Source organism: Acaromyces ingoldii (genome assembly GCF_003144295.1).
Source record: "Acaromyces ingoldii strain MCA 4198 unplaced genomic scaffold FA10scaffold_1, whole genome shotgun sequence".
Lineage (NCBI taxonomy): Eukaryota > Fungi > Basidiomycota > Exobasidiomycetes > Exobasidiales > Cryptobasidiaceae > Acaromyces > Acaromyces ingoldii.
In genome coordinates this window covers 2,251,000-2,268,887 of record NW_020290247.1, presented here as the reverse complement: position 1 = coordinate 2,268,887, position 17,888 = coordinate 2,251,000, and the positions used below count along the sequence as shown (strand labels likewise).

Sequence of the window (17,888 nt, the reverse complement as noted above, 5' to 3'; positions counted from 1 at the left end):
CATCACATTTATATGCAGCAAAACTCCGAATCGCACGCACACGTCGCTTTCTCTGAGTTCAACAACTTTCCCCCGATCAGATGCAGCCCGATCGCCAGATTCGCGGGCCTCGGACCTCGTTGCATGTCTGTGAACTTATTCTAAAGCGCGTGCCGCTTCGCTCGGCGATAATGCATTTCTTCGTAGATTGACCAAAGCCGGCAATCCCTTTCTCTTCCCGCGCACACCTTAGCACACTTAGCCGAAAAGGCAGGCTCTTAGGGCCGAGGCCATCATAGCACCGGGACCAATGACAGGAGAAGTGCGCGAGGGGAAAGTAAAGACATCCCAGTGAAGATCGGCATGACAATCGGCATGACAAAAGGCGAACGCATTACCTTTCAGGAGCACCGGACGGCTCGCCAGGAGGTTCAACGCGCCAAGATTCTCTCGCAGCAACATGTTCATCCCGACCCGATTCTCGAGCAACACGGCGAGGGAGATGTGCGTATGGGGGTCACGATTGTGATGCGCCCACCCCGCGAAATGCGTAGATGGATTATCGAGGTGCAGGGGCTGATTAAAGAAGCCCTTGGTGAGACACGGGATGCGCTCTGGTACGCGCCCGAGGACTTGCTTCACATGACTGTCCTCGAGTGGCTTGTCGCCGCTCCGGACCAGCAGTATACTGTTGAAACGATCGTCGGGCATCTCTCCAAGCCAGAGGCTCTGAATTTTCTCACAGAGTGAGTCAGACAGCTCTTGAACAATACCAATACTTCCCACGATGCAAAATGCTGACAGCGGAAAACCCGGTTTTACGACAGGCTGCCGTCGGACCCGCCGATTCGGCTGGATAAGGCAACACTCTCCTACGACGAATCTGCCCTGGCTCTTTCTTTCTTGCCTCTCAACTCTTCGCCAGAGGCCGCCTCGTATCCCGTCTATCGTCGTTCGCTCCGAAATTATGCAGAGGAGCTCGTGCGAGAGACCGGAGTGATGGCCCCCAAAGGCCGCTATGACTACCCCTCGGCACACATCACAATTGCACGCTTCAAGCAAGCGGTGCCGAGCGAGCAGATTGATGCCCTTGTTCACGGCATCGACACCGTTGCCACTCGCTTGCAGGTCGCACAGACAGATGCCTCGTGGACGTTTGACGGCCCGCTCCATATCATGTCCGGTCGCATCTGGTACGGAGGTGGAGAACGGCTCCGGCCTAGTCTATGAACAGTTAGATATCCACTTTCATTAGAGTTTCTAGAGTGCTTCCCGGGAACCCCACAGCAATCAGATTAATCTCAGCAGTGGAGAATCATATCAGTGGAGAATTACAGCAGTGGAGAGTCACAGCAGTGGACGATCCCAGCAGTGGAGGAGCATCGGGTCGAGATCCAGCAAAGGTGGAGCGGACTTTGGAAGTGGAGCGCGCGAATTCAGGGCACAAGGCTGCCCTGAAGATGTGAGCCCGATCTAAATGTGAGCAAGGTCCGTCCCTTCTGTGGCTGGGTCTGAAGAACAGCTTCTGAACAGGTACGATAAGCGGTCTGAAGAACAGCTTGTGAACAAATACGATAAGCTATTTAAGACACTTGCTGGCGACTGGCCTTTTTGCAATCACAAAACAGCAGCACCCTTACACACAGAAGAGCATGTCAGCCCCTCTTGCACTTCCCCTCCTTGGAAAGAAGGCCATCGTGACTGGCGCCTCCCGCGGCATCGGCGCCAGAATTGCCCAGGCGCTCGCTCTGAGCGGCGCCTCTGTCGTTCTCGGCTACAGCTCTGGGGCCAAGGCGGCCGAAGAGGTCATTGCGGCCATTCAGGCCCATGAAGCATTTGGTGCCGCTGCAAAGGCCGCTGGCGGAAAGAATCTCCGGCTGGGCACCGTCGGTGGAAAGCTGAGCGATGCGGCCTCGGCCAAGAAGTTCGCCCAGGACAGCCTCGCCTTCTTTGATGGCAACGTCGACATTGTGGTCCACAATGCCGCTATTATGGGCATGCACGAGATCGCCAGCATCACCGAGGATCAGTTTGACGATCATTTTAGTGAGTAAGACACTTGTAAAAGGTCGTCACTCACCTCGCTTCTGACGCCCGTATCGCATCCTGACAGACCTCAATGTCAAGGCGCCACTGTTCCTGACACAGGCCCTTTTGCCACATATCAACAATGACGGCCGAATTCTCTTCATGTCCTCCTCCGTCACAACACATCCGGTCGTAATTGCTCCGGGCTATGTCCCTTATGCTGCGAGCAAGGGCGCGGTAGAACAACTGACCCGGGTTCTCGCAAGGGATCAATCAATCACCGGCGCCCAGCGAAGAATCACCGTCAACTGCCTCAACCCAGGACCCATGTCGACGGAGCTGTTCCTCAAGGGAAAGAGCCAGGAGGTGCTGGATCGCATCGGCTCCCTTCACCCTCAGCAGCGCGTGGGCCAGCCAGACGACGTGGCAGATGCCTTTGTCTATTTTGCTGGTCCGACGTCGCGGTGGGTCAACGGGCAGGTACTGCGAGTCAATGGTGTAAGTTGATGCTGCTGCTTCTCCCCACCATCCATGCAAGCCTTCTAACCATTTGATCTTTCCAGGGAATGGCCGTTTGAAAATTCCGTGATCCGAGTCTAGGTGTACAGTGCTTTGCTTCTTCACGGAACTGAGATATCGACATGAGCTAGCTCTTGTTCGCAGGACTATCTGCTCAGCTAGCTACCACCAGAAGCTCGAGGCGGTGTCGCAAGGGTAAGGGGTAAGACGTGCATTAAGGCACACAGGCACCGCGGAATCGACGGAAAGGAAACACGTCTAAAAGTTGTGACGTTTCCGTCGGAATAGAATCTCTCGGGCGCAGCTTCATGAATTGTTTCCGGATCGTAGCGAAGATATAAGAGGAGGGCAAATTCGTCGAGAGGATGGAGGCCGACAAGCAGCATACGATCTCTCAAGCACAATGAGAATTAGCTCTTTCTTCTTCTTGGCGCTCGCCAACGCAGGCGTAGTCCTGAGCCAAGCAACTGGCGAAAACGAAACTCGTCACTCGGTCCTGCGTGAGTCATGTGCCTGGCAACTGTGACGGTGCCCAGAATCTAGCTAACGAGGCAATGATACCTGACAGCATACTTGTTCTCGATACCTGGAAACGCGATATTCACCGTCGTCTTTGGCCTCCTTGCCATCGCACATTTTACCAACTTTCTCCTTTATCGATCTCAACGCCGAGGCAGCAACGACTCTGGCACGAAATGGACCTTGACTCTGCCCATCGCAGAGCTGACAATGACTCTCGGATTCATTTTCCGTCTGGTTTGCCGAAGCAACCAGTACTCGATTGGCCTCTATGCAGTCTGCAACCTTCTCATCCTTCTTTCGCCTGCTGCATTCCTAGGCTTCATTTACTTGGCCTTCTCCCGACTGCTCCGTATCACGTCACCTCCTTCCACCGCAAAGACACCCAATGACAAGCTGCCAAAGAGGAGGAAGATCGGTACTTTTTTCATCTGGTCCGACATTGTCACCTTCTTGATCCAGGCATCGGGCGGCGGACTCCAAGCTTCTGCGAGCTCAAAGGCGATTGGTGACAAACTCTTCCTCGCGGGCGTCTCGCTCCAGTGCGCCTCGTACTTTCTCTTCCTTGGCATCACGGTCTTCTACCACGTCAAGGAGAGCAGACAGGGAACATTGACCAGAACGACTAGGTTCTTCCTGCTTGCTATCTACCTTGCCAGCATCGGTGTCATTGTACGCTCCGTCTACAGGATCGTCGAGATGGCTGGGGGCTACACCGGCCATATCTACCGCACAGAGCGTGAGTACAGCATTGACGCGCGTCCTCCTCCTTCTTTAGACCGCGTATGGCTCAACCTAGATATCCTCCAAGTTTTCCTCCTCTTCCTGGACTCGCTTCCGCTGGCTCTGGCCAACCTCGTGTGGGTCTTGGTCTGGCCACCTCGCATCTTTGAGCAAATTCTAGACGAGGTTATGGAGCAGCACCAATCCGCAAATAGAAACGACTTCCACTTTGTAGAGGGCAGAAGCGCCTCCTCAGACCCCAAGTTTGAGGCCTGACAGAAGTCAATGAGGTTGTGGCGGCATGCGAAGTATTATACTTGAAGATTCTTATTTGAATATTAGAGATGCTTGTCTATGGCTAGGAATACAGTGATCCGACGTCTTTAGCCCTGAAGCGCATTGAACAACAGCAGCTCAAAGGCGTCCATTCCTTGTCCCAACTTCCTCTCGGGTGCATCAGCACTCTTTCGGTCCATCCAGCCTCCCATCAAGAGCGCATCCTCGGAGGGCGCCTGCCAGTCCAGAGATTCGCTTTTCCTGGCTGCAACAAAAACGAAGCTCGGTGCATCTTCCCCCTCCTCGTCCTCCTTCGCCAGCGATGCTGCCTTTGCACCTGTAGCGCGATCAGATGCCCGTGTTCCAAAGCTTCTCCAGTCTTGCTCATTGTCTGCGTTAGCAGGCATCGTGCGCCTGCAAAGCACTGGTTCGAAACTGAACCAGGCCGCGAATGCCCTCCAGAAGGCCTCCTCCTTGACCAGCGAACGTACGCGATAGCCGATGATGACCTTTGGCGAGCCGCCCTCTCCTCTCTCTGTATCAGACACTCCAGTAAGGTCGATGAGGGAACGAAGGAGCGGAGCAAGAAGGTGTGGAAAGTAGACGAGGTCTGAGCAGATGACGTGGGTGATGACGGTTGTGCAGAGGAGCTGATGGGCGTGCTTGCGCGAGCCCCAAGGCAGAGGCTGGACGCAGACCTCAGTCTTGGACCTGTCGCCGTCGCCGCTATCGTTGTGTGCGTAACAGCCTGCTCTACGAGCATTTCGATCGAGAAGCGGGCAGACATTGTCGAGATCAGTCAGAAAGACTCGCGTCTTCTTGTGCGCTGCGCCGTCGCAAAGTCGTCGAGCATGCAGAGCAATTTTGATCCCCACGACGCCCGTCCCTGAGCCAAGCTCCACGATATTGACATCGCTCTTTCCATCAAACAGGCCGCATGGCGGATCGAACTCCAATCCCTGCTGTAAGGCCGAGGCGGGGGGGACGAGGTAATTGCTCAAGAGGCCGACGGCCTCCCAGATGCGACCTGCGATGCCGTACTGCTCGATATCGGCTTCGGTGTCCCGGTCCCATCGTTCCACCTCTTCACCGCCAGTGCTGCCTGCATGGGTCGCGATGTACGATGGTTTGATGGCAAGTCCCAGAGGAAAGTTGGGGTCTTCGTCCATCCGTCCACGTCTCTTCTCTTCTTCCTGTCTCTACCTAGTCAAACTTATGAATTCGAGAGGCCAGAGGTCTGGAAAAACTCAAAATTTGGCCTGGAGAGTCCGTGCGTCGCGTGTCGCCTCACCACCATCTCAGAGCGCAGAGAGGCAAGATGTCGGAGTCCGCATCGCCAGTGCCGGCCCCGTCGGCAGCAGCGGGGAGCGCCCTCTCTGCAGGGAACGGTGGCTCTCCTTCCGTCATCACGTCAGCGATTGGCACGCCCTCGCTCTCCACCGCCGCCAGCAACAACCACGGCAGCGGCGTGGCTTCACCCCCTCCGTCCTCGGGCCATCGCCACCCGTACTCGGCCGCCTCGCTGAGCGCGCTAGAAGTGTACAAGAAGAGAGACCCCTCCAAGATTGTGATTCGCTTCAAGGCAATCGGGAGCGCCCCCCAGATGAAGAACAACTACTTCCGCATCACGTCTTTCAATCGCTTCCAGGCCGTCATCCAATTCCTTAGAAAGGAGCTGGGGATGAAGCAGAGCGATGCGCTCGTGAGTCTCTTGCTCCTGCCTTCTTCCAACAATCTTCTTTTGGCTGAAAGGTCTGAGCCCATCTGGCGTGCACAGTTCACCTACATCAATTCGTCGTTTAGCCCAGCGCCAGACGATAGCGTTGGAAACCTCTTTCGATGCTTCGGGACCGAGGGTCATCTCATCGTCAATTACTCTCTCCAAGCTGCTTGGGGCTGATGCCAGGAGCTCAGTCTAATAGAAAGAGACAGAGCAGTCTCGCTTGGAAAATCGCAAAGAGAAGGTCGACCTCGGAGCTGCAAAGAGGTCGCCATCCCAATACCACTCTGTACTTGTATCGTCTCGCGATAGATAGGAATATATGCAAGAGGCGGCTGCTTATCACCTCGACAAGCAAATTGGCATTTCGCGCTTTCCAGAAAGAACGGTAACACGCGCAAGATATACAGTTGGCAGTTCGCTATCACATCTAAGCGGTCGGATGTATCAATCTAAGAAGATGGGGAGGATGTGCGACGCTTGCCCGAAAGATCCGCAGCAATGCCCTTGGCAATTTCGCCCAGCGCAACGCGCGACTCCCAGAGGGGAAGCAGAACGACGATGAACGACGAACAAAAGAGCCAGCTGTACTCGAAAAAAAAAACCGTCAGTTTCTCCTCTCTGAGAGACTGTCCTTTCGTCGACTGGCAGACGTGAAACTCACAAGATGCAAATGCCGATCCAAGCTCCCAGCCCTGCTGGCGAAAACGTCTTTGCGATGATGGCCATGCACGGCACAAAGATGAGGAAGATGAAAGTGAGGGGAATGCTCAGGCGCACCGACATCTTGAAGCTCTTGGCCAGCTGCTCCGGGTCGAGCCCTGCTGCTCGGACATGCTTGTGTTCATGCGACTGGTGCCAGGCGCCAGACTCCACCGTGGCATCAGCACCCGAGGCTGCGCCCGCGCTCGGGTCCTTCTTCTCGTCTGTTGGCGTGGACGGATGCGACGAGTCGTCATCCTTGGGCGACTTTGTCGCCGCTCCATCGTCTACGTCCTCGGGCGCGTTGATGGCCCTCGTCTCTTCAAAAGTGTAATTTTCGGGCCAGATGAGCGAGGTGACAATGGTGATGATTGTGGGCACGCAGATAGAGACGAGGTTGCCCGCCAGCAGGGGGTTGTCGGCGTTGGTCGATTTGATCGACAGCTCACCCTCGAGAGTCTTGGCGCTAACGAGCCATGAGGTGATGCCGAGAGCGAGGCCAGTGAACATGCCGACCAAAGCTCCCAAGCGGTTCGCCTTGGACCAGACGATGCAGGCAAAGATGGGGAACACAGCGGGGGCCACCATGATTCCCAGGGCCACGTACAACCAACCTATTTATACAAGTCTCAAGTCAGCTGCCGGTTCTCGTCACGGATGGGGTTCGGATACCGAAGGTCTACTCACCCATCGAAATGCCGGCATAGTAGAAGGCAAGCCCGAGAATGCCCATGACGATTGACCAGGCTGCCACGGAAACGTGCGAGACAAAGAAGAGCTGCTTCTGGGAAGCATTGGGATTGAGGTAGGGCTTCCAGATGTCGTACGTCACGACAGACGAGACGGCAATGAGCTGGGCCGACGTCGCGCTCGTGACGGCGAGGTAGAGGAGAATGAGCATAGCTGCTGCACCGCTCTTGCCAAGGAGAGCAGCGGCCGCAGCTGGCGCAGCCAGACCTGCGGAGATCTCAGAGGCCGACAGCATCGCCATTGCTGGGTCCTTGCCGTACAGAGCCCGCGCGGCAAGACCCAATGAGGAGGCCGTGAGCATCGGGACAGCAAACCAGGCGATGCCACCGAGAATGAAGGCCTTTGTCGCCGTCGCAGGGTTCGATGCGATGCCTCTCTGATGGTAGCTCTGGTCGGCAAACACGGTAGCGAAGTTGCCGCAGCTGGATCGGAGAACGAACACAGCAAGAAATCAGCATACACTCTTTTCGCCCTCTCGCCCTCTCTCAAAGTCCAAACTTACACATTGATGATGCCGAATTTGAGGCCGTCGAGCGACCGCATCGTAAGGTAGGAGCCCTCTGCGTTACCGGGCACGGGCTCAGCGGCCAAGAGAAGGTCATACATGGCCTGCGGAGATCCAATCTTGTCCGAGGTGGCGTAGACGGTGAAGGCAAAGACAAAGATGAGGCTCACGAGGACCGAGGTATGGGCATAGTCGGCCAAGAGCGTCGAGCGCATGCCGCCGATCAAGGCATAGATTGCGACACTGACGGGTGTCAAAAAGATGGCGGCGAGCGTCGGCATGCCCGTCAGCTGATTCACCGTGGCGGACCCGCCGAGGATGAGCATTGCGCCCACGAGAATGTTGGTCGCGAGGGCGAAAAAGAGAAAGCAGAGGTGGGCAATGGAGCCCCACCGGCGCCGGATGATCTGGAGGTAGGTGTGGGCCCAGGGTGCGTTTGCCTTTGTCTTTGAGCTCATCATCGAGAAGAGGAGCACCCTGGAGTGCACGATTGGTGAGCAACGTGAGAGAAGAGCGCAGCAGGTCCGGGGGATAACGACTCACTGCACACATGCTCCTCCAGCATACCAGTAGGGTCCTGAGACACCATAATTGAAGGCCACAGTGGAGGATTGCAGAAGCGTGGCGGCCCACGTCCAGGCCGAGACGATGCCTGCGGCGATGAGGCCCGTCTTTACCGAGCGAGAAGCCGACGAGAACTCTTCATTGGTCTTTACCGAGACAGACGTGTAACGTTCTTGGATCAAGGTGATGCCGAGCATGAGAAAGGCAAAGCCGATACCGAGCGCAATGACAACAGCCCACCCAGCCGAGGGCGGCAGAACTTGGGCAGAAGAGGCCGCCATTGTCGGGTTGAAACAGAGAAGGCGGTATTCAAGGGGGAGATGACTGGGAACTCACACCGCCGTGCTCTTCTTATATATATGCAATTGCGTGTCGAAGAGAGGAACCGCTAAGATAGGCAACTCGAGCGAATCCCTCACCGGTTTAACGCTCAAATGATCTTCCGCCTCTCGGTCAGCTTCAGAATCCCCAAGGAACTGACACTCAGCCGACCGAGGAAAAAGCCTTATCAACGCAGGTGGCTGCCCTCGCGAAGAAAGGAACTCTATCTGCTCTGATAAAAAGAAAAAGCTAGCCAACCAGAGGCCACGCTAAAAGCGCCAGGCAGAGATAAGAATCCCCGCCCAAGGACGCTGCTGCACTCTTGCGCTTACTTTCGTCGCGGGGAGCTGGGTTGACAATCTGCACCATAGCTTTCAGATCGCAAGCCACCGATGTCGAATCGGGAAGTGATGGGACCAAAGCAGCAATTATCTTATCTCTCATGACCCATCACTGCTTCTTTGAGGGCCTTGACAGAAGAGGTAGTAACTACACATTGGTGGGTTATGCAGTGATTGGCGTAGACTTGCGTTCTGCGCAGGACTTAGTATCCTCCTTCGATTGATTACGGTCGCGAGGGACCATAGCCTGAACTTTTGACATTTGCATACCGGCCTCGGGCACTGCTCGTCGCCCCTGTGCCCGTTGTTGTTGACGTCTTTGTCGTCGTAGTAGGTCTTCCTCTTGTAGCGGCCGACGGAGCAGCACCTCTGGTTACGTCAGAGGTGGACGCGCCCCTCGACGAAGAGCCACCTAGAGTCGTGGTTCTTCCCCTCGTCACCGGTGCCGTGCCTCTCGTCATCCGCCCCGTTCCCAAGGCCGTCTTCTTTCGCTTCTCAGCCGCCTCTGCCGCGCGTCTGGCTTCCTCCTCGAGCTGCACACGCAGCGCCGCTTGCTGTGCAGCTTCCTGGGCCTCTTCCTCTCGGCGCCGCTTCTCGCGCTCGGCAAGCTCCATAGCCAGCGCGTGCGCGCTTGCATCTTCGCTGGCTCCCTTCCAATCGCCATCGAGGAGAAGCGCCTGGGTGCGGTTGGTGTGACGAAGCAGATCGATGTACACGTCGAGAAGGGAATTGGTGTTGGCAATCTTTTCCGAAAAGTCCTGCAGGGCGAGGAGTGAGATCATCGATCAGTGCCTGAAAAGAGCAGTAGTGTCTCCATTGTCTTGCTGCTGCTCACATCAATCTGATTTGCGCCTCCCCGTAATGCCGCCTCATAGGCTTCAAAGACTTCGTTCATCATCTTGAGCTCCCGGAGCTGGTTCTGTACCTGCTCCTTTGTTTCGCCCCGGCCTGCCGGCGTCGGCTCCGTCGCATCCTCTCCTCGGCTCCCTGACGTCTGCTGCTGCCGAGCTTGAGTCTTGAAGAAGTCATCGTCTCTCCCCTTGCCCAGCCGAATGCTCTCGTCGCCCTCATCATCTCCACCTTCCTCCTCCTCTTCATCGCCCCGTCTTCGCGTTCCCCCACCCCCACCTGCGTCAACGTCAAGATACGAGGGCTTTGCAAACAAGCTGAACCGAGGTTTTGACCCCGCCTTGCCACCGGCCATTATCCCGCCGAGTGACTTCTCCTTCTTTGCATTTAGCGACCCCGACCGATCGTCTGCTGATGTGCTGGTAGCTGCCGACGAGTCCTCGAGTCCGTCCAACAATCTCATTTTGCCCTTGCCGGCCTCGCCATCTCCTGGTAGCGGCGGGCCCCAGCTGGGCCTCGACACTTTCTTAGCCTTGACTGCTCCGCGCACCACGTCGCCGCCGCCATTGACCTTTCCGGGGGCTGAGAGGGGGCTGTCCTCGATGGAGAGATCATCGAGCTTGGCATTGAAGTCGAGCAGGCCCGAGTCGTCGTCGTCGTCCTGCGCAGAGGGCAATCTCGCGTCTAGCGATGGCGAATCCACCGCCGGTCCAGCAGAGGAAGAAGATGATGATGCATTGGCTGTAGCCATCAGGCGCGAAGCCGAAGATCTTTGCGAAGTAGTCGTCGAAGGCCGACCGCCTCGAGCCCCACGCGTCGAAGATGAAGTCTGCGCCCCAGGCGGTGCCAAAGATGACCGTCCTCGAGATGCTGATACCCTCGGCCTCGCGTCCTTTGTTGGCGTCTTGGGAGCCATCGTCTCGATGCGTTTTGCCGCTTTTCGTGTTGGTTTGCGAGGAGCGGTCCAAGCGGCGGGCGGACGTCTTTGAACAACGCGTCGTGGAAAATTCACGTGGCGCCACTTTCCACTCAAGGCGGTCTGGTCTCACTATGCTCTTCTGGCCGGTCTGAGACCACTAAGGACCGGCAATGGCGACGACAACAGCAGCGGCTACCGCGGCTGCTTCGAAGGAAGCGACAAAGCAGCGAGGTCCGAATCCCACGACAGATTACAAGCGACATTTCAACAAGACCAAAGAAAAGTTCGATACTGTCACTGCTGTGCGTACCACGGGGAATTGAGAGAGAGAGAGAGAGGGGGAGGAGAGTAGTGAGGAAGGTGTACAGTACAGTACTGAGCATCGCTTTCATCCTTACCCCAACAGGAACAAACATCGCGCAGGTCGGAGCTGAGCCGGGCAAGCCTCAAGCAGCTCAAGTTGCAAGAGGAGCTTGAGTGAGTAGTAGATGCCTGCCTCATGCTAGTCTGAAGTCGTATCGGGAGTCGCCTGACGAGAGTCTATTGGCATTTGCAGCTTCCTCATTGATGCGATTGCTGGTGAGCAGCTTCAGCGCCAGCAACTGCAGGAGCAAATCAGCGGCAACATCTCGCCGTCAGCATCGTATCATGCACACCAACACCATCACCAGGAAAGCCGGGGCCAAGCGGTATATGACTTGACGCAGGAGGACGAGGAGCAGATGTTGCGCAGAAAGGGCAGGCCAATGTCCTTTGCAGAGGAGGCCAAGCCGGAAGTGGCCGGACCTGGTTCAAGCCCGGCAAAGCGACCGAGGCCGCCGTCATTGGACCCGCCAGATGAAGGTGGTGAGCCACTGCATCCCAGCACTTCAACCTCGGAAGTCTCGATGGGTCATGTCAAGAGGCCCAGAAACGATTGAGAGAGAGAGGGAGCGAGGAGATCTCGACGTTGTAAAAGTATAGTCCTGTTCCGCTGCCCCACCAGTATTGTATGTACAATCACAATGACGTTCCACCATCGAAGATGCCGAGTGCCTGTGAGGGAGGATCGATGCTCACGCTTGATCAAGCCGTCAACACTTGAAAGGTCAAGGCCAATCTGCTATGTTGCAAGAAGATGGCAGGCGTATAGGGAAGGTTATGTTTCTGACGGAAAGATCTGAGAGGCAGAGATGGTCAAGGACGGTTCCATTGAAAGTGAAGCAATAATTGACAATGTGCTGAACATCGGACGAGCGAGAAAGAGAACGGATGCGTGTGCTCAACCAATGAGTGTATGAAGGGACGGAAGCAAGGGAAGGTGGCGATGTATGGGAAGTGTAATGAGGCAGAAGAAAGAAAAAAATAGGTGAGCAAGCAGACGTCGACGTCATCAAGATTTCGAACGGTCGACATCCATGGTGCCTCGGTGCTTGCCCGATGGTGTGGGCAAGGGGGTATCGGAAAGGCTCAGCTCCTGCATCACGGGCGTGTTGGAGGCACTCGGTGTGCGGGCGGGGTGATGTCCCCGCCCCGAAATGCCTCGACCGGCCTTTCTCCTCGAAGCAAAGCCACCATTGTTGCCGCTATGATGGTGAAGATGCATCGATGGCGACGCAACAGCGCTACTAGAGCCGCCGCTGCTGGGCGAGAGCGACGTCAAGCCTGACCGTCCGGCCATGGCAGATCCTCTCTGCCGCTCTGTCTCGGTGTGTGAGCCTTCGTCCTCCTCGTCGCTCGGGGCTTGCGCGGACATGTGGAGCGAGGCCCCGCCATGGTGGGCACCGGGCGAGTGACTTCCCCTAGACGAGGAGCTCGGCATGGCCTTGACCCTTCTTCGCTTCGCAGAGGCTGTTGTGGCCATGGACACGTCCGAGTCGGCGCTCGGCGAGCCTCCTCGTCCCGAAGAACCCAAACCACGGGCAGATTCCCAGTGCAGACCGCTTGCCAGAGCGCCTCCCATCCCGTCGTCGATGCGAGCAGCAGCTTCTTCAGCTGCGGCTTGCTCATGGGCTCGCTTGCGCTGCAGACCAACCACGCGCAAGCGCTCGACCCAAAGGTCGGCCCTGTCCAGGCTCTCTCCAAAGACGACGGTGACGCTCCTCAGGATGTCGAGCGACTCGACAGCGAGCGTCAGAACCCGGTTGGCGGCCTGGGCGGTGGCAGCAACATTCATCTGCTGTTGTCGCGCAGGCGATGGCTGCAAGCCCCGGCCTCGCTCCGTCGATGAAGATGAGGAGGATGCTCCGCCGAGATGAGCAGAAGAGAAGCTTGGACTGGCCGGGCTTCCTCCGAAGCTCCCCCGACGGCCGCTCTCGACAGCAGGCGCTCGGTTCACGGTGGCCCACCGTGCAGGGAGGCTGAGAATGAAAGCTTTGACGCTCGCCCGCGCCGGCTCCGGCAGCGCGCCACCGGCATACTTTCCAACGACGTCGACGACACCGCGAATCGTGTGGACAACATCGCCCTTGATGGCTGCCAGATTCTGAGCCGCGGGCGAAGTCAGATCGAGTTCACCGTGATTGAGCTTGACAATCAGGTCTCGAAGCACAGTGATCTGGTGCTCGATGTGGGCGGTGGCGTACTGGAGCCACTGGAGGCAGTATTTGAGGCTCTTCATGCTCTCCTCGCTCATCGCCGCGCTCAGGCCACCGGCAGTGACACCAGCCTCAACGAGCATGGAGCCCCAGCCTGTCCTGCCGCTACTTGTCGTCGCCTCGCTGTTGGTTCTGACCAGCGCATTTGCCGCCTGCGAGAATGAGGTCGAGTTGCTTGATGAAGATGGCGCCATCGGCTGGCTTCTCCCGAAATCGCTCGCGGTCCTCCTCGTCGCCGAGTGGGGCTTGACTGCAGAAGCAATCGCAGAAGACGAAGAGGTCGTGGCGACTTCGGAGGTCGACGATGCATTTCTCCGCTGCCGGAGCTCGTTGACGCCCATCTCTCGTTCCCTCTCCTCCATTCGCAAGGCATAGTACGCTGTCCTCCGTTTCGCTCGCTCCTCCTCTGACATGTCCTTCCACTCGGTCTCCTCCTTTTCTCTCAGCTCGGCCACGATTGACTGTTTCTCCTCCCTCGACAAAGGTCGAGCATCGCTGGCAGGGTAGATCTGTTGAAGGAGAGATCGGTTCAGCTTCGTCTCTCGAGCTTGGGAAAATCAGGCGCTTCGCTACTCACCCTATCCAGCTGGCGACACGCAAAATCATCGAGCTGCTCAACACCCTTCTCTCCAAGCTTGGCACCCAGACGGCTGACGACAGGCCTTCCTATGGCCCGGACAGACGATTCGACAAAGTCGCCACCGTACTGTAATGGTTGTTCAGCCATCAGCACACCAGACAATATGAGAAAGGAGGACGCAAGGTCAAAAGAAGCGCTCACCTTGACAACTTTGCTCCTCTGTTTCCCCATCTCGTACGCTCGGAGGGTGCCTCGAACGATGGGTAGGTGGCTGACGCGATTCAGAAAGTCGACGTCTTGCATATCCTCCCGGTCGACGCGCATCTGGTTGCCGTGCTCATCGCGGACGATGGCTGGGAACTCAAAATCGGCTGGAAGATCAGCGAGGGTGGCGGGCGTGGACGACGTCGAGCCAGAGGTCGAAGGAGCGGTAAGGACTCCGAGCGACTTGGCGGGAGAGCCACCGGAGACCATGGTTGTGTATGTCAGCTCTGTCCCAGGCGTCGAGGTGGGCGAGGAGATGGCCGTCGAGTTCATCGACGACGCAGATTGCACCGAGGCAGTCCTTTTCGGTGATGCTAGACACAGTTGGGGAAAAAAAACACAGGGTCAGCATGCATGTCGGCGAAAGACGCGCAAGAAGGACCTACCATCCTTTCTTCGGACCTCTCGATCCTCCTCGCTCCCGCTTCTGCTTTTGCCATCGAGATTCTTCATGGCTCCCAGAGCCATAATGGCAATCTTGACGTCTTCGTCATCAGCGTCGATGTTGAGGGAAGCGTTGTCCTCGCCAACGCTCTCGCTGTTGCGCCTGCTGCTTCGGCCGCTCTTGTGGCTCTCTTCTGTGCCCGACAAAATCTCGTCCTGGGAAGTCTGCGGCGCGGGCGTCGAAGGCTCAGAGGGAATCGATGCCGAAGATTCGCGGATGCGGCTCCACCTCGTCTCGGCGGATGGTTGCGACATTGTCATTCGTTCCGCGCTGAGCCGCTTTTGACGTCAGGATAGTGCGCGCTCGGTGGTGGTGGTGGTGATGGTGGCGGCAGTTCTTGACCGTCCGTCGCCGCAGGGCGGTGCAGTCCGTGAAAGAGAAATGAAGCTCAAACGTTTATTTTCAATCGGGTGTCTGCGTCTTCGCGGAGAGCCACGTCCGTGATTGCTTTTGGCGCACGGCGCTCTAAACCCTTAAAGGTGTGGTCCTGGCGGCGGTGCGCGCGAGCAGGGGCTGGAGACAAGTCGACTCTGGCTCGGTGCGACGGTGACGTCGGAAGCAGAGCAGGGTGCCCCACCGCAAAGAAGAAGAAAAAGAAGAAGAAGTGGCGGCGGCGGCCGGTCGGTCAAGGTGCGAAAGCCACAAGGCAGGGTGCGACGCCGCGCGCACAACCCAATCGTTGAGTTTGAAATGTGTGAAAAAGCTCGTATAGAGCGGTCCTCGTTCCCGTCTGTCGATGCTGGAGACGAAGGCGATGAGGGCGCCGTCGTGCAGAAACGACAAAGGAGAGGCGGAGGAAGAGGTGGATTAGTGGTGGCAATCAGCAGGAGGCAGCAGCGCAGACAGAATCCAGATGGAATCGGTCGTCGACGCGAGCGAGGTTGTAAAGCGAGGGAAGTAGCCTCGGCGCAGGGAGCGAATTGCCGTGGAGCGCGCGCTGTGCTTTCTGCAAGACCAACCAAAAGGCAAGTGCAGGATTGAAAGTGGACCGCGTATTAGCATGGACTACTATTAATTCAACAATGGATTTGAAAGAAAGGAGGAAGGGTAAAAAATAAAAAATAAATAAAACCTCCGAGTCCCAAGGGATTTTCTCTATTTCTCGCACTCTAAGCTCGCTCCTATAAGGCCAAGGCACTCGCTCTCCTCGGTCGTCATCATCTTTATTGAAGGAGATCCAATTGCGTGCATAGCCAGGAAGCAGGCGACGGATCGAGCAATCCACCTCCTGGCAGAGAGGGTCAACGCGGCCAACCTTCTCAAAATTCCAGGCGCTGAGAGCAGGCAAGTTGGGCGATGTGTGAAAGCAGGCAGCAATCTCAGTGCAATCTCCGCAAGTAGAAACATCAGATTTCACACAGGCCAGTTTGAATTTTTCTTCTTTTGACCCCCTCCCGATTTTGTTGCAATTGCCGGGATCGAGGAAAAGGCATGGAAAGTGGTCAAGTCGGAGCGGAGCGTACGTAAGTCCGGAACACTCGGCATCCCTATTCAGGAGCGGTGTGAAGAGGTGGTGTGACCAGGCAGTGCAACCAAGCGCGACGTTATTGACCCTAGTGTAGAAAAGTGACAAAACCCCACACAATAACAATTGATTGGATGCGTCATCTAGCGTGGTCCTCAAACGGTACCTGCTGCAAAGCGAAGCGAATGGGTGGGAAGATGTACACCTTAACTTTTTTTTTCCTCCTTCTGCTCTGCTTCCCCAGCCTGGCCTAGCCCTTGCCACCGGCCGTAGCAATGCTAGGATAAACAATAAATGGCCGCCGCGACCATCGCGCTAGCGGGGAAGGAGCATCAAACAATAATGTCTCGCTTTGGTTGCCATGCGCTCTCCCTCTTCGATCCCGTCATCCTCGTGACACTATATGCAATGGGCCCTGTGGACGCTGGCAGACTTGTCTTACGCCAATAGACGCCAGGTTGCTTCACGATCGAGCGAGTCGACAGATGTCAGCTGGGGCTTTATTAGCAGGATGTGAGACATAGGCTTCGACGAAGCTCTGTGTCTTTTTGTGGTCCAGATGCAAGAGCCCGTAATTAAGGCATGTCAGAGAGAAGAGCAGATGAGCGCGGGCGCAACGCTCTTCTCAAAAGATCCAAATCCCCTCAGCGTGTTGCAATCTCACCAGCGACCCGTCCTCTCTCATCTCTCGGACAATTCGCAACAATCTGTTCTAAAAGATCTTTCGTGAAGACCTTACGTCGCTGCCCTTGCCTTCCTGCTCCGCAAGATCTTAGGGCTGTGCATTCGCGACTTCATCCTCTTTACTGTCCGGTGGAGAATCTTGCCCTCTACATTCCCACCCTAGGCAGTGGCAGTGGATCATGGCCTAGCCGGGAATCTGCACCAAACAATGAAGATTATCGAAAGAAGCCGCCAGAGCAAGGGTTTCAACAGAACACTTTGGTGGATAACAGCGTGAAAGTGCCGACAGTACGGGTCACGGACCATGGAAGGTGATAAAGCTGGACATTCACGACTGTGAGCTGCTGTCTAGGGACGTCGAACGTGGATGTGCTTTTAGTACAACTTAGTCTTGTTGCCTACGGCGCGCTGCGCCCCACCCCGAGCTCATTTGCTGCATAGACTGCCCCGACCTCCGGCATGCTTCTGACATCTTGACCATCATCGAGATGTATCATCAGATATGTTCTCAAGCGCTTCCAGAACGATAAAGAAGGTAGCCCGGACTAGGCGGATGAATGGTGGGCTAGACTCCAGAAGCCCAGCGACCCCCGCACTCCGCGTGCAACCATGAGGCGATGCTGCGCTTGTGCTTCGGCACGCAAAGGGGGCAATCCTAAAGCCAAATTGCAAAGCGAAAAGCGAAACCGAACCGAGCGCGAGCGCGCGCGCGCGCGCGTGTGTGTTTGCGTGTGTGTGTGCATGTGCTGTGAGCCGGCACGTGGCTTGTGTGCCGTTCTTGCCCTGCCCACGCTCGCAGGCAGGGGCAAGAGGTGAAGCCACATAGCCATTTTCCTCATCCGTCTCGCAGCTAACGCTACCGCTGTTGTAGACCGGCACCAAGGCTCGCAGGCAGGGACGAGGAAAGGCGGCGAACGACGTCTGACGAGGACTGTAACGAATTATCGACGACTTGACGCAGAGCCAGCCCCACCCAGCTCCAAGAAAGGGGACCGCGGTTTCTCAACCCTCCCTCGTCGCGCCTTTGTGCACGCCTAGCTTCAGCGTACGACCCGCCTAAGCAGGCTCGCTGATCCGGCGCTTGTTCGCCCTTGAAGCCCACCAGAGAACCGATTTTGCCGATGGTGGAGCGAGAAGCCGCGACTTGCCTCTAAAGCTC

At 56.6% G+C, this 17,888-nt stretch overlaps 9 protein-coding genes across 9 annotated transcripts; 5 read left to right on the top strand and 4 right to left on the bottom strand.

Annotated features, from left to right (window-relative positions):
• Nucleotides 1-181: 181 nt before the first annotated feature.
• FA10DRAFT_264138 (hypothetical protein) lies at nt 182-1,308 on the top strand. Its single transcript, XM_025520532.1, has 2 exons — nt 182-725; nt 807-1,308. The coding sequence occupies exons 1-2, from the start codon at nt 343-345 to the stop codon at nt 1,207-1,209; spliced, it is 786 nt and encodes a 261-aa protein (XP_025380695.1). The 5' UTR covers nt 182-342; the 3' UTR covers nt 1,210-1,308.
• A 323-nt stretch (nt 1,309-1,631) lies between these two features.
• FA10DRAFT_277296 (NAD(P)-binding protein) lies at nt 1,632-2,585 on the top strand (the record flags this gene model as incomplete). The annotated part of the gene is made up of 3 exons (XM_025523367.1): nt 1,632-2,025; nt 2,093-2,505; nt 2,571-2,585. The coding sequence occupies 3 exons, from the start codon at nt 1,632-1,634 to the stop codon at nt 2,583-2,585; spliced, it is 822 nt and encodes a 273-aa protein (XP_025380694.1).
• Nucleotides 2,586-2,869: 284 nt separating this feature from the next.
• Nucleotides 2,870-4,112, top strand: FA10DRAFT_298876 (RTA1-domain-containing protein). The gene is made up of 3 exons (XM_025524655.1): nt 2,870-3,026; nt 3,095-3,784; nt 3,857-4,112. Exons 1-3 carry the CDS (start codon nt 2,930-2,932, stop codon nt 4,042-4,044), a joined length of 975 nt encoding a protein of 324 aa, XP_025380693.1. The 5' UTR covers nt 2,870-2,929; the 3' UTR covers nt 4,045-4,112.
• FA10DRAFT_264136 (hypothetical protein) lies at nt 4,091-5,257 on the bottom strand. Its single transcript, XM_025520531.1, has one exon. The coding sequence runs from the start codon at nt 5,211-5,213 to the stop codon at nt 4,152-4,154; it is 1,062 nt and encodes a 353-aa protein (XP_025380692.1). The 5' UTR covers nt 5,214-5,257; the 3' UTR covers nt 4,091-4,151.
• Nucleotides 5,258-5,362: 105 nt separating this feature from the next.
• On the top strand, nt 5,363-5,944 carry FA10DRAFT_225365 (APG12-domain-containing protein; the record flags this gene model as incomplete). The annotated part of the gene is made up of 2 exons (XM_025518643.1): nt 5,363-5,746; nt 5,822-5,944. The coding sequence occupies 2 exons, from the start codon at nt 5,363-5,365 to the stop codon at nt 5,942-5,944; spliced, it is 507 nt and encodes a 168-aa protein (XP_025380691.1).
• Nucleotides 5,945-6,216: 272 nt separating this feature from the next.
• On the bottom strand, nt 6,217-8,566 carry FA10DRAFT_226265 (urea transporter; the record flags this gene model as incomplete). Its single annotated transcript, XM_025518678.1, has 6 exons — nt 6,217-6,349; nt 6,429-6,591; nt 6,655-7,080; nt 7,154-7,638; nt 7,719-8,198; nt 8,265-8,566. The coding sequence occupies 6 exons, from the start codon at nt 8,564-8,566 to the stop codon at nt 6,217-6,219; spliced, it is 1,989 nt and encodes a 662-aa protein (XP_025380690.1).
• Nucleotides 8,567-9,056: 490 nt separating this feature from the next.
• Nucleotides 9,057-10,547, bottom strand: FA10DRAFT_257772 (hypothetical protein; the record flags this gene model as incomplete). The annotated part of the gene is made up of 3 exons (XM_025519872.1): nt 9,057-9,075; nt 9,218-9,705; nt 9,783-10,547. 3 exons carry the CDS (start codon nt 10,545-10,547, stop codon nt 9,057-9,059), a joined length of 1,272 nt encoding a protein of 423 aa, XP_025380689.1.
• Nucleotides 10,548-10,885: 338 nt separating this feature from the next.
• On the top strand, nt 10,886-11,736 carry FA10DRAFT_277292 (hypothetical protein; the record flags this gene model as incomplete). The annotated part of the gene is made up of 3 exons (XM_025523366.1): nt 10,886-11,017; nt 11,122-11,192; nt 11,272-11,736. The coding sequence occupies 3 exons, from the start codon at nt 10,886-10,888 to the stop codon at nt 11,633-11,635; spliced, it is 567 nt and encodes a 188-aa protein (XP_025380688.1). The 3' UTR covers nt 11,636-11,736.
• Nucleotides 11,737-11,982: 246 nt separating this feature from the next.
• FA10DRAFT_24289 (Opi1-domain-containing protein) lies at nt 11,983-15,120 on the bottom strand. The gene is made up of 4 exons (XM_025519295.1): nt 14,522-15,120; nt 14,073-14,449; nt 13,869-13,997; nt 11,983-13,800 (listed from the first exon to the last, which is right to left on the bottom strand). The coding sequence occupies exons 1-4, from the start codon at nt 14,838-14,840 to the stop codon at nt 12,088-12,090; spliced, it is 2,538 nt and encodes an 845-aa protein (XP_025380687.1). The 5' UTR covers nt 14,841-15,120; the 3' UTR covers nt 11,983-12,087.
• Between the last annotated feature and the right edge of the window lie 2,768 nt (nt 15,121-17,888).

Coding starts and splice junctions, on each gene's coding strand:
- FA10DRAFT_264138 (XM_025520532.1), top strand. CDS start 343: ATGACAATCGGCATGACAAAAGGCGAACGCATTACCTTTCAGGAGCAC. Junction 726..806: donor GCTCTGAATTTTCTCACAGA/GTGAGTCAGACA, acceptor GTTTTACGACAG/GCTGCCGTCGGACCCGCCGA.
- FA10DRAFT_298876 (XM_025524655.1), top strand. CDS start 2,930: ATGAGAATTAGCTCTTTCTTCTTCTTGGCGCTCGCCAACGCAGGCGTA. Junction 3,027..3,094: donor AACTCGTCACTCGGTCCTGC/GTGAGTCATGTG, acceptor GATACCTGACAG/CATACTTGTTCTCGATACCT. Junction 3,785..3,856: donor CCATATCTACCGCACAGAGC/GTGAGTACAGCA, acceptor ATATCCTCCAAG/TTTTCCTCCTCTTCCTGGAC.
- FA10DRAFT_264136 (XM_025520531.1), bottom strand. CDS start 5,213: ATGGACGAAGACCCCAACTTTCCTCTGGGACTTGCCATCAAACCATCG.
- FA10DRAFT_24289 (XM_025519295.1), bottom strand. CDS start 14,840: ATGACAATGTCGCAACCATCCGCCGAGACGAGGTGGAGCCGCATCCGC. Junction 13,998..14,072: donor AGAGGAGCAAAGTTGTCAAG/GTGAGCGCTTCT, acceptor CAACCATTACAG/TACGGTGGCGACTTTGTCGA. Junction 13,801..13,868: donor CGTGTCGCCAGCTGGATAGG/GTGAGTAGCGAA, acceptor CTCCTTCAACAG/ATCTACCCTGCCAGCGATGC.